The sequence below is a fragment of the Seriola aureovittata genome, chromosome 18 (genome assembly GCF_021018895.1).
Source record: "Seriola aureovittata isolate HTS-2021-v1 ecotype China chromosome 18, ASM2101889v1, whole genome shotgun sequence".
Taxonomy (NCBI): Eukaryota; Metazoa; Chordata; class Actinopteri; order Carangiformes; family Carangidae; genus Seriola; species Seriola aureovittata.
In genome coordinates, this window is record NC_079381.1 from 2,115,312 (window position 1) to 2,127,519 (window position 12,208).

The following is a 12,208-nucleotide window of genomic DNA, read 5'->3' on the forward strand; positions in this document are numbered from 1 at the left end:
ACATGTTGTTCAGGTTGTTACACTAAGAATGTTAAAATGGATGGAAATCAGGCGTTTGTAATATTTACGTCCTCCTAGCCAGGCCAGGTCTGACAATGGTTTTTGAAGATCAAGACAACTTTCCATAGAACTGCCTGTGAGCCGTGTGAGAAGTATGAGAGTGCAAGTTTCTCAAGAAAAAGAAAAAAAACATTTAAAGCACTTATGGCTGTAAATGATTTTTCAAATATCTCTGGTATGAAAAACAGTAAAACATGTTCTCTGAGTGCTCAACATATTTTAAAGACAGAGACGCTCCTGCTCTGATAGCCTTTGGTAGCTTCTTTCACCATCAGGGAACCACAGACCACAACAGTCTGGACTGAGACTGTCTTGTGTGCAGAGATGGTGATGACAGACCACATTCATTAGAGAAAGTTCAAGTAGATGGTGTCTAGAAGAAGTCACTCTGAAGGCTGCATTAGTGGCTGAATCTGATTCAGGCGGGCCATGTGTAGTTAGTGGAGGTCGAGTGTCATGTGACCCTTCAGGCTGATCAAAGACCAGCCAGGCTGCTGCATTCTGGACCATCTGTAAGGGTTTGACTGTGCATGAAGGGAGGCCTGTCAGAAGAGCATTGGTGGGAGGTGAGAGATAACCATGGTCTGGACCAAGAGCTGGGTGGAGCACTCAGTCAGGTGAGACCTGATGTTTCTGTTGTTGTATAGACCAAAGAGACACGACCGAGAGACGGATGCAACATGGTCAGAGAATTGCATATTTCTTTCAACAGGTTTCATGATGAAATAAAATGAACAGAGGGCATTTGGGGAACTGGTACAGGTGACCAACAACATGGACTATGCAGTTAAACACTCCAATCTTCTACAGAGTTCAACAACACCTGAAGCTGAAATCTGAAGGAGGACTTCAACATTGTGTAGACATGTGTAAATCTTTACAATAGCACTCTACCTGTACTTTGATGTTGTATTCTGCTTGATGGTTTTGAGGATGGAATTCCAGCTTAGGTAAAAAAAATATGTTCTACATGTATGTCTGCGAGGCTTAAAACGTTGCAGGGCGCACTAAACCCAGCGTCAGCACTGCAACCAGCAAAGCAGGACACGTTGAAATAACACAGAGACACTGTGGCTGACTCACCGAGGTAAGGAATACACGGCACCATCTTCAGGGAGCGGATGTATTCTCTCATGCGGGTGTAGTTCTCCTCCTTGGACGTCAGATAGTTCAGCTTCTCAAATGTGGCCTTGTCTTTCCGACTGATCAGCTACAACAGAGAAGAAGAACCACATGTTTGATTCACAGCCTTTTACCTGAGTGGGAATTATGGCAACCAGACAGATGTTGAATCAATGATACCTTACCTGAGCCAAACTACAGTGTGATAAGTTCCAACACTGACAACTACACTGTTAAGAATCAAAGACTGCTGAAGCTAGAGGCTTATTTACAATGGATTAAACTCAACAATAGTTCCTCAACAAACACATCTCTGTGGATTTTCCCTGGTCTGCTGAAGCCAGCTCATTAGGCACTGCTCATGTACAGTGAGGTAGACGAGGCTTGGTGTGCATCATCCTGAGTGGTTCAGACAAATCTGGCAAAGACTGGTTTTATCTGTTGCCAATATGTGACATGATACTTGTGCTCCGGCACGAATTGAGTGACTTGGAGGGGTTTTTTTTTTTTTTTTTAGTGCTGCTGGTTCCATCAATGTACAAAACAAAGAAACTGACAAGATGCTGGTGGGTCGATCAGAGACAAAGACTCTCACAATCTGTAGCTACTGGAACAAATGTCACGATAAATAAAAGCTTCTGATAACTTGATGATACTTAATGGTGAAGTAAAGTAGTGTGAAGCTGAGCCGACAACGGCGATCTCATTCACCAGTAGGGCCGGGTTGAAAAAATCAGATCGATATTAATTCATAAAATCTAGGTTCTTTGGATGTGTTGTTTTAATATGACCTTTTACAGTCTCCTGTGGATGACTGACCAACCTATTATTTCTTGATGTGTGTATAAACTGTTGGTCGCGTTAAAAAACTAGAATCACCTCCTCGTGTTTGTCTGCCTCCTCCACCCGGACTAGTTTCAGGTCACATCCCTGTTTATCCAGAGTCATAGAAAATATGAAGCATTTGTGTGAAATTTTGTCATAATTGCCAAGTGTCTTGAGTTATGACTTATAGTGTTTTGTGAGGTCACTGTGGCCTTGATCTTTAACCACCAAAATCCAATCAGTTCATTCTTGAGTCTAAGTGGACATTTATGCAAAATGTGAAGGAATTCCCTTGAAGAGTTCTTGAGATATCACAAGGCCAGAGCTGTATTCAGGTCACATCCCTGTTCATCCAGAGTCATATAAAATATGAACAATTGCCGTTTGAAGTCTTGAGTTATGGCTAAAAAGTGTTTTGTGAGGTCAGCGTGAACTTGACCTTCCGTAACCAAAGTCTAATCAGTTCATCCTTGAGTCCAAGTGAATGTTTGTGGCAAATTTGAAGAAATTCCCTCAAGGCGTCACAGAGATATTGCACTCACAAGGCCAAAACCGTGTTTTATGAGGGCACCACACCCTTGACCTTTGACAACCAAAATCGAAAAATTTCATCCTTGAGTCCAAGTGAATGTTTGTGCAAAATTTCAAGACATTCTATCAAGGCGTTACTGAGATACCGTGTCCATGAGAAAGAGATAGACAGAAAGACAACCTGAAAACAACATGCCTCCGGCTCTGACTGCTGCCAGCATGGAGAAATAAAGAACTTGTAAGAGTATTGATAAGGATTATCAATAAGTGTAGTAGTATTAATAAAAACTTTATGATACATTCCTACTTCAGAGAGCACTGTAAAAATATGTACTACAGAGTGAGACCATCACAGCTTTGTCACTAGCAGAGCTGGTTCCAGTTTGGATCTGGTTCCTGGCAAAACACCCAAACCTCCAAAGCAACAAGTCTCTTGTCCAACCTTCATCTTTTTTATTAGAGTGAAGTAGAAAACATCTAAGTATCTGCTGTGGTCCTTTGTTTTTACTGGTTACCATGACAGAGGATGGCAGATTAAACCAGCTGTTATATATAAATAACCTTAACGCCTTTTTAAAAAAAAAAAAATGGCTGTAGTCTGGTTAATGTGCTCTGAGATGATGCTGGTTTGCAAAGACCATCACTGTACAACAGCGCTGTAGAGTCACACCCACAGTTGTAATTAGCCCTGAAACAACGGGTTGGCTAATTAACTGACGTTCTTTAGTTCCAGCCTGAAAAGTGATTTCAGAAAAAGATTTTCTGTTTTTCTTTGTCTAATAAAATCATAAACTGAATATTCTAAGTTCTGGACGGTTTGGAAGACAAAACAAACAACTCACAGACATCATCCTGGACAGTGAGTGATTCATTTCATCCACTGGCAAAATAAACAGATATTTGCAGCCCATGTTGGAATACATGAATCTTTAATGGACTACAGATCAATAATCGTAGTTCTGAATCAGCTCTGTCAGTATTTGGATCAAGCTGGTTTAAAAGTTCTGAAAACAACATATTCAAGAGTCTCCTCAGTCAACAACCTGCAGATAAAACCCTGTTCTCCTCTCTGAATGTGTAACGTGTTGTTAGTGGTTTCTTGCTCGTCCCTGATACAATAACAGGCCTCTGTGCTGCTTATAAAAGCCCATCAACAGAAACCTTCCAGTTCAACATACAGAGTGATTCTCCATGTGTCCTGGCCCTAATGCACCCACTCGTCACGGTCTCACGTCCAGCACCGTCAAATCAGAATTCATGTTCAGACGGTAAAACCAGGACCAAACAGTCTGAGCTTTAACGACCTGGAGAAGAAACAGTGGAACTAATCACTCAAACACCACGTTTGGACAAAAGGCGGCGGCGGCCAGCCGCACGTCAGTGCTCATAAACACACATAACATGATCCGTTTGTAGTGATGAAAGTCATTTTATGACGACAGCCGAGCTCCACATGTTATCTCCATTTTCTTTGAGTGGTGGTCGACGACCACGAAGAAACGTCCACCAACATCTGATCCTCCTAAAACCTCTGGATCTGTACAGCAGGACATTGTAATAAACTCAAGCCTGAGGTCCAGCAGACTTTCTCAAATCAATCATTCTATTATTATATAATACGATAAGCAATATATTTGTCTGGCTGGAAAGAAAATGCTCACCAAACAAACTCATATTTAACTGAGAAAAGTCATAGAGGGTGTGAGTCTGTGTTTAAAGGTCAGTTGCCTGACTGCAGCACAAAGGACGTATTTGTTACTCAGGTGAAGATCAGGTCACATTTTATGACCAGTTAATGCAGAATGCAGATTGTGGTGGTCAAAGGTCAAAGTTCAAGGTCACTTTGACCTAATGTTCTTGTGAATGCAATATATCAGGGATGCCAAGACGAAGTTTCATCACTTCTGGTGCATTGTGAGCTCATTAAACAAATTTTTGCTCCGTAACTCACAAATTCATTCACTAATGATGACACAATTTAACTCAAATTTCTATAAAAAATTAAGTGACGACATTTTATATCATAATGGTCAAAGGTCAACTTCACTGACATCATAATGTTCTGTGAAAAGACTTCTGGCCGTTATTCAACACTATAACTCAGGAGGGAGAGACTGTGAACACATTTCCTGCAACTTGGCTGATTGGTGGAGGAAACAACCGCGAGGAGGTGATTCATCATCAAGTTCATGGTAAATCATCAGTAAACACTGACACGACTGGAAGAAGAATCAACATCTGTGCATCTGACATTAATGCAGCGGCTTCAGACAGTATTAAGACCCTTTCACTTGACTGTGTTGTAGATTTGATTTTAAATGGTTAAAATTGCCCACAAGTCTAAACTCTATAACCCATGATGAGAAAGTGCAAATCATCGCTGAAATCTTTCATTTACAAAAGCCTGCCTTCAGACCCTTGATCCAGGACTTTGTAGAAGCTCCTTTGGCAGCAGTTAAAGCTTCCAGTCTTCATGGGTGAGTCTCTACAAGCTTTGCACATCTGGATTTGGACAGTTTCTCTCATTCATCAGCCCAGTCTCAGGTCGTGTGTACTCAGCGGCAGCTTTTCTTTTTCCTCCCACTCTCAGTCCTTTAAATGTCGCTTGTCAAACTCCCAGCAGGCTTCACTGTGTTTACAAGCGCGCTCAGAAGAGCGTTCTCTGCCTCTATTGGTCAGCTGGTCAACTTTCACTGCTAACACCCGACATCCATCAGGTCAGATTATTAGTTCATTGTGTTGATATTGTGTCGTCTGAACCCAGACTGTTGGGTTGTTGATCACCTGACCAGAACAGTGAAGGGGTCTGAAAACTTTCACTGTAAATAAATATGCTATTTACCAAACTAACAAACAAACTAAACACATCATCACATCACGTCATTGAGTCAGTAATGAAAACGTCATGTTCAACCAGTGGTGATCCTAGACTCTGGGGGCCCAGGCAAAGAAGCATATCGTGCCCATCAAAGAACCCCCTTACCCTCATGAGCAGACTGTAGGCAGAGACTACAATTTACAGATGTTCCATAAACGCCTCACATGCAGATTATCCGTAGACGTCATGATTTACAGATGTTCGAGGAATGCCTCACATGCAGACTTACATTACACGTTACAATTTACAGATGTTCCCTAAACGCCTCACATGCAGGCAATGGGTAGACACTACAATTTACATAATCAGGGGCCCGACTCAGGTTTTGGGGCAACAGCTGTGCACTGAAGAGAGTCTTTGTAGCAGATTTAAGGGGGTTTATAGTTGAAATTGCAAAATGTGCAGATCTGAGGGGCCATCGAGGGCCCCTTTTCTCCCTAGGGACCCCAAGCATTTGCCTGGTCTGCCTCTCATGACGGTGCACCTCTGTGCACAACCCTTAACAATGAATAACGTCTGTGCTGCAAGTTGATTGGTCAGTTTCTCTGATTTCTGATAGACTTAACTAAACTAAACTACATTTCCCAGGGGTCACTGTGTGACATAAGTCCGCTCATCTGTTACTGCTGGCTGGCTGTGGACAGTAGTTTACATTATGTAGTGATCATGTTACATTAATGTACTTCAGGCCTCTAAAGGGCAACACATAGAGACTGTAGAAATATGAAGTGTGGTTCTTTGTGATTGGCTGCTTCCAGCTGATTCACACACTGATTTAAAGCAGGAAGTGGTGACACTTTATTGTTTCACTTGAAGCAGTGTGTGAGTCTGATGTCTTACCGCCCAAGTTTTGCTGAGCCTGAAGATGGGAGCGCTCTGCAGAGCAGACACCACCGACACCAGAGAGTGAAGGTTGTTCAACTCCAACAGTTTCTGGAACAAACAGATATGTTATAAACAAAATGCAAAGTAAAACCAAAACCTGCAAAAAAACATACTTATCTTTATAAACCATAGGTGAAGTGTCCCATGGTTTAGGGATTAACATGCCAATCCAGAGCCTAGCAACCCCTTGTTTCATTTCTCTCTATGCTTGGACAGTATCACAGTATTAAAGTATAACAAGGTATACAGAAATCTTTAAGGTATGACACACGCTTTAGTTTTTTAATAAAACTGACACAGAGACCATCTGTGTTTGGAAATATTATGTGTTCAGGTTCCTCCTCTCAACCTCTGAGCTCCTCTATTGTCCAAAACCAAGAAAAACACATCAGGAAGTCACACTATTGCACTGGGTGACATATTTTGACACAATCCTTATTATCCTACAATCCCTCATACTATAAATACGGCTGAAATCACAGTTCAGTCTTTGTCCTTAACTGAAAATGAAAGTAGTTTATTTGCTGTAATGGAAGCAAGGCTCAGTGTACTGGAAGTGCTCCTCCTTTTCCCTGCAGTTCCCGAGCAGCCGGGAAACAGCCATGAGTCAGTGACATTCGAGATTATAGGGCTGGCTCCATGTGTTTTTGGTTCAGTCAAAAACATGTCAATGAGAACAGTTTTATTGTGAATTCAGCTGTATTAAAATACTGTATATGTGAGCACAGAGAGGAGGAGAGAAGCAAACAGAGCGACTTCCAGTTATGTCTGATTTCACCTTAGTAGTCGTTGAACCCCTAATCCATGATTGCAGAGTGATTCTCTATGAGGACGCATTCTGGGTCTGTGAACAGTTACATCAGGTTCATCAAGCTTTATTTTCAGGAGTCTGTATCTTTGTAATTTTTGCCCAGAACGTTATGTGATGCTTCCACGTTTCCTTTCCATCCCATACTCGGGGGGAAAAACTCCCGCTACTGTTCCCTGATCAGACCACCATCATGTTCCTGCCATCAGTGTGTCTGCTTTCTCCATCACTCCACACGTAGTGTCATAAAGTACCTGGGAGTAGCTCCTGGATTCTGTAGCTTCACACACTAGAAAAGATTCTGTGTTGAAAATGTTTTACAGGCAACTGGCTGTGACCCATGAACTGCAGATCTACACTAACACACTGACTGTTCAGCCGCTGGCTTCAGCTGCTGAACATCTATGTCTGATTACGGACTGAGAGCCTTCACACACACATCACACTGAGCTGAAGTGTAACAATAAAGGAGATTAACAGCAGGTTTTTGTCTGTTTCAGTTCACATAGTTTTTTCATCAACTGTTCAACTGATAATTGGATCCAGAAATAATTGTTCACAGAGCAAAAAGCAGGTTTCTGCAAAGTTCAACACCCTGATATTATTAAGTGTTTAAAGTGCACAAAATCACAGCTACTTGCATGTTTATGGACTGTCATCTAAATCAATATTAAATAAATACATACATGAATTTATAAATACATGTAAAAATAAATCCTGAAATTAATTAATATATGTAGAAATATATAAATAGCTGTAAAGATAAATATGTGAGTAAATAAATAAATAAATAAATAAATAGCTATATAAATGAATACATAAAGTATCAATTAAAATGAAGAGCGAATTCAGTGCAGTTCTGGTGCTGGTGCTTTGGTCTGTGAGACATGGAAATAAAAAGCTGGGAAATAAATAAAAATGTCATTTTTAAAATAAAAAGCAATTCATTTTTTCATTTACATTTATATATTTCTACATTTATTACCCAATTTATTTATTTCAGGAATTATTTCACAGCTGATTTTATCTATTTGTGTATTTATTCAATAATGTATTCAATATAAATCATTAGTTAATAATAAATATTTCTCATCTTGTTATTGAACCCACAGTCTGTAACTTCTGCCTCTAGTGGCCTCAATCAAAACAACAACAAAAGATGGCGTTGGGCTACATCATGAAATAGTGTGGGATCATGGGAGTTGTTGTCTTCACCACCCTTACAGTAAGCTCCTCCCAGTTTGGATTCCTTCAGTGTCAGTGGTTCAGGAAATCAAACAGACCCTGTGATTCTAACTGTTAAAAACACTGAATGAAGCAGTTTGACATTTAAAGTCAGAGTTTGAGCGACGCTGTACGGAGGACAGAGACTCAGGGAAGAGCTGGAGCTGAGATTGATGCTAACCTTTGTTCTGATTGTTTCTCTGATAACTTATGAAGCAGACGTTCAGCAGGTTTTTACCAGCAGCTGAACGATCCACAGAGGTGTCCTCCTCTCCACAACAAACATTTTCTCAGCTTGTTTCTCTGATAACTTCAGATCCAGACGTCCGACGACTAAGATCAATGGTTTGATGGTTCAAATATAGAGCTGAAAACCACCAAGGTGTAAAAAGTGTATGTGGCTTAAAATTAGATAAAAGTCTATGTTGAGCTTCTGTCAGACAAACACACTGACACATGATCATAGAGGATGTGATGTCACTGACAGGATACCAAATGACATATTTCTCTAGGTTTGCGAATTACTGGAAACATTTGGGAAAATGTAAGAACACAACTCAAAAAAATATAGAACATATTTCTAGTCATTTTTAGACATTTTAATGTGAAAAAGTTACACATTATAACTTTAAGAATAAAGCATCTATTCATTAAATTGAACTCACCTTTGCGATTTTAACAAAATGGCTCAATATCTCTGCACGAATCTTCAGCGTCTGGGCAGTTAAGATTTCCCTCACCAGCCAGAAGCTCACCTGAAACATGACATACACACACATGTAGGAAGACATGAGTCTAGACGTACTGTACCTCCTAAAATAGATATCTGGCTCCTTTTTGGTTAAAATAGGATTTTTGAGTATAGTTTTAAAGATGAAAAAATCTGTATTGAGGGAAGGGAAAGGTAAAGTGAAACTCCCTATCATAGTATTTGAAGGATTTTGTCCCTTACTTTTCTATGAAAGTACCAGATTAGTATAAATTTAATCTCACTACATGACAAAATAGGGATAACAGAGCTCACAAACAATTATCACCAAACAAACAAACAAAGGTTTTGAGGGTTGAAAGCTCTTTATTGGAAGCCAAAGTGCTCAGCCATTAAGCTGTGAGGGTAAACTGACACTACATGTTTGTAGACTCCTTTACAACACACTCAGTGTCTGAATGGAAAACAGACTTTTTAAATTAACATTGTGGAATGCTGAAGCTGCCTGTGCACATCTGTTTGGGCTCTATCTGCCTGTGAGCATCAAGAATTTCAATTAGGTACTAAAAGGTGAAGATGAATTTGACCTGACAGCAACAACTTCCACTAATGAGCTTTTCAGCTTATTATCATCCATCCACTGATGATTGTAAGGGAGAGAAATGTAGTGTGGTTGCCAGGATTCATGCCCGTGATCACAGTGTGGAGGAAGATGGAATGAAGATATTTTCATCTCAAAATACTTGGCTCTAAATATTTCCTTTAACAAACACATTAGAAATACAGGAAACAACAATAATACTAGGGACCAGCTCACACTGCAGTCTCTCTGTCGTTCTATAATCCTTCACAGGGCCTTAGCTCTTCTACTGCCACACTTTTAAACACACTAGATTATATGCACAAGAAAAAAGGCAGTGCAGCTCCAAAATAGTCTTTTATTGTCTAATTTCATTGTAATTCTAGCCTTCCTTGTTTTAATTTGCTACTTCATCTTTATTTGAAGAGTGAAAAGTGCTCTACAAATAAAGTTTATGATTATTATTATTATTATTAATAATAGTGGCTCATGAGCTCATGTTTTAGACTGTACAGTGTTACTTACCTTTATCAACAGTCACATACCAATCATAACTAAAGTCTCTTCTTTGTTGGCTGTAATTATTTGCAGTAATAAAACGATGAAATATTTGCTGTAGACAAACCTGGTTGAACCTTCGTGTGAATGCGACCACATTTGGAGCCAAACTGTGTTTCTCTTTTCCGTTCCATCCACAGCTGGCCAGCTCCTGCCAATCACAAAACCACATGAACCGACAGATGTGAGGAACATGTAACAGTAACCAACAGAATACAGGTGAACAGAGAATGAGACGTTTCTGGACTGTAACCTCATGCTAGAACATCGTCATGAAAAACCATCGCATACACCCTCAGAGCTGTTGACTGACAGTGTGCGCAGGAATACCAGTATAAATCTCCTGTGGGGGAATTCTAGTGATACGCCACCAGGGGGCAGACTTCCCAGACTAAGTCAGATGGATCAGAAATATTACCTGATACAAACCAACCCCAAACTGTATTTACACAAAGCTCTGCTCCAACACGACGCAGGTCTTTTTTTTTTGTTTTTAGTGTGTCAGCATATTAACGTTTGTCAATTACCAACAAATGATGGGAATGTCATTAGTCTTGCAGGTATTTGGTCATAAACCAAAATTCTGACCCGATGAAGACGCTAGATGAAAAGTCAGAAGATCATCACAGTTATTACATACGGTGGCCCTGAGAGCTCAAAGCACTGCAACTTTAGAAAACTCACGCAAACAGACCAGAACACAAACAACTTCAGAAAACATCTTCATCAGTTTTAAACACATGAGCTCCAAATACTCACAAGTGTTTCCAGGGGACTCGATGAAAAGCGATGAACCTGCTGGGACGCACGAGTTGTTCAATGCTTTTTTTTTTTAAAGTATATTTTTTTGGGCTTTTTATGCCTTTATTGGACAGGATAGTAGAGAGACAGGAAATGGGGAGGCAGAGAGGGGGAATGACATGCAGTAAAGGCCGTCCGATGCGGGACTCGAACCGGGGCCAGCTGCAGCGAGGACTGTAGCCTCTACACATGGAGCGCCTGCTTAGACCACTACGCCACACGACGCCCTGTTCAATGCTTTTAACTTCAAAAGTCACATAGCTTTGAACAACAAGTGCATCCCAGCAGGTTCATCACTTTATTCTTTAAGAGAGAGAGAGAGAGAGAGAGAGAGAGAGAGAGAGAGAGAGAGAGAGAGAGAGAGAGAGAGAGAGAGAGAGATTTTCAAACTGACACTCCCACATTTACCTACACTGTCCAATAGAGAATCTCCCCACACATGAGGAGGCAAAGAGTCACGTCAGATCATCACAAATCATAAAAGTGCAAGAATGTTTGTTTTTTTGTAGCAATAACATATTTTGAATCAACTGAGAGCTTTTATTCTGAAAATTTGATCAAGGTTCAAAACATTGTGTTGCTCACTTGACAGACCTCTGAACAGGCAAATGTGTGGTATGAAAAAAACAGCATCAAACTCACTCTGACTGTGGGCCCTGGTGCCACAGCTTATATATATTATATACTTTTTGATAGTGATGTTTTTCTCCAGCTAGCTAGCTTAAATGTTTAGCTGACTCCACTCTGCACACAACATAATAGCGTACCATGCAAACAGTTAAAAACATGCTATGCTGTACAAGAGGAGATTGGGTCATTGATGCCAAGGAATAATTCTGTGAGTAAAAAGTATGCCAAACAATTATTACAATAAGTTGAAAGAAGCAAAATTCTCAAAATGTAAATATTAAACATTTATTATTCACATTATGGAAAGAGGAACTAAAACAGAGTTCATTAAGAACATTTCATGACTCAAACAGGATTTATATTTCCATATTTTTAGAGTTATTCTCAAAAAGTTGCATTTTTAATCAGTTACTTTCTTGATTTGAGCCTTTGATTATGTTCTGGCTGATATCTAATGGCTTAAGAAAAATTTGGCCTAAGGCAAAACTTACATCCACAGAGTCGTGGAGCTAGCATGGCTAAAAATGGGAAGGAAATCATTGGTATGGGAGTGGATCTGGTCTTAACGTGGTCTTGGTATGACACTGGTTTTCTCTC

General features: G+C 40.1%; 1 protein-coding gene across 2 annotated transcripts in view; it reads right to left on the minus strand.

Annotated features, from left to right (window-relative positions):
• LOC130186927 (ras-specific guanine nucleotide-releasing factor RalGPS1-like) overlaps positions 1-12,208 on the minus strand; it is a 105,894-nt gene that overhangs the window by 75,120 nt on the left and 18,566 nt on the right. For both annotated transcript variants that reach the window (XM_056404280.1, XM_056404281.1), the window contains exons 5-8: positions 10,248-10,331; positions 8,999-9,088; positions 6,257-6,349; positions 1,144-1,270 (exon numbers count right to left, since the gene is read on the minus strand). In XM_056404280.1, coding sequence (XP_056260255.1) covers positions 1,144-1,270; positions 6,257-6,349; positions 8,999-9,088; positions 10,248-10,331 — 394 coding nt within the window. The remainder of the gene's footprint in view (positions 1-1,143; positions 1,271-6,256; positions 6,350-8,998; positions 9,089-10,247; positions 10,332-12,208) is intronic.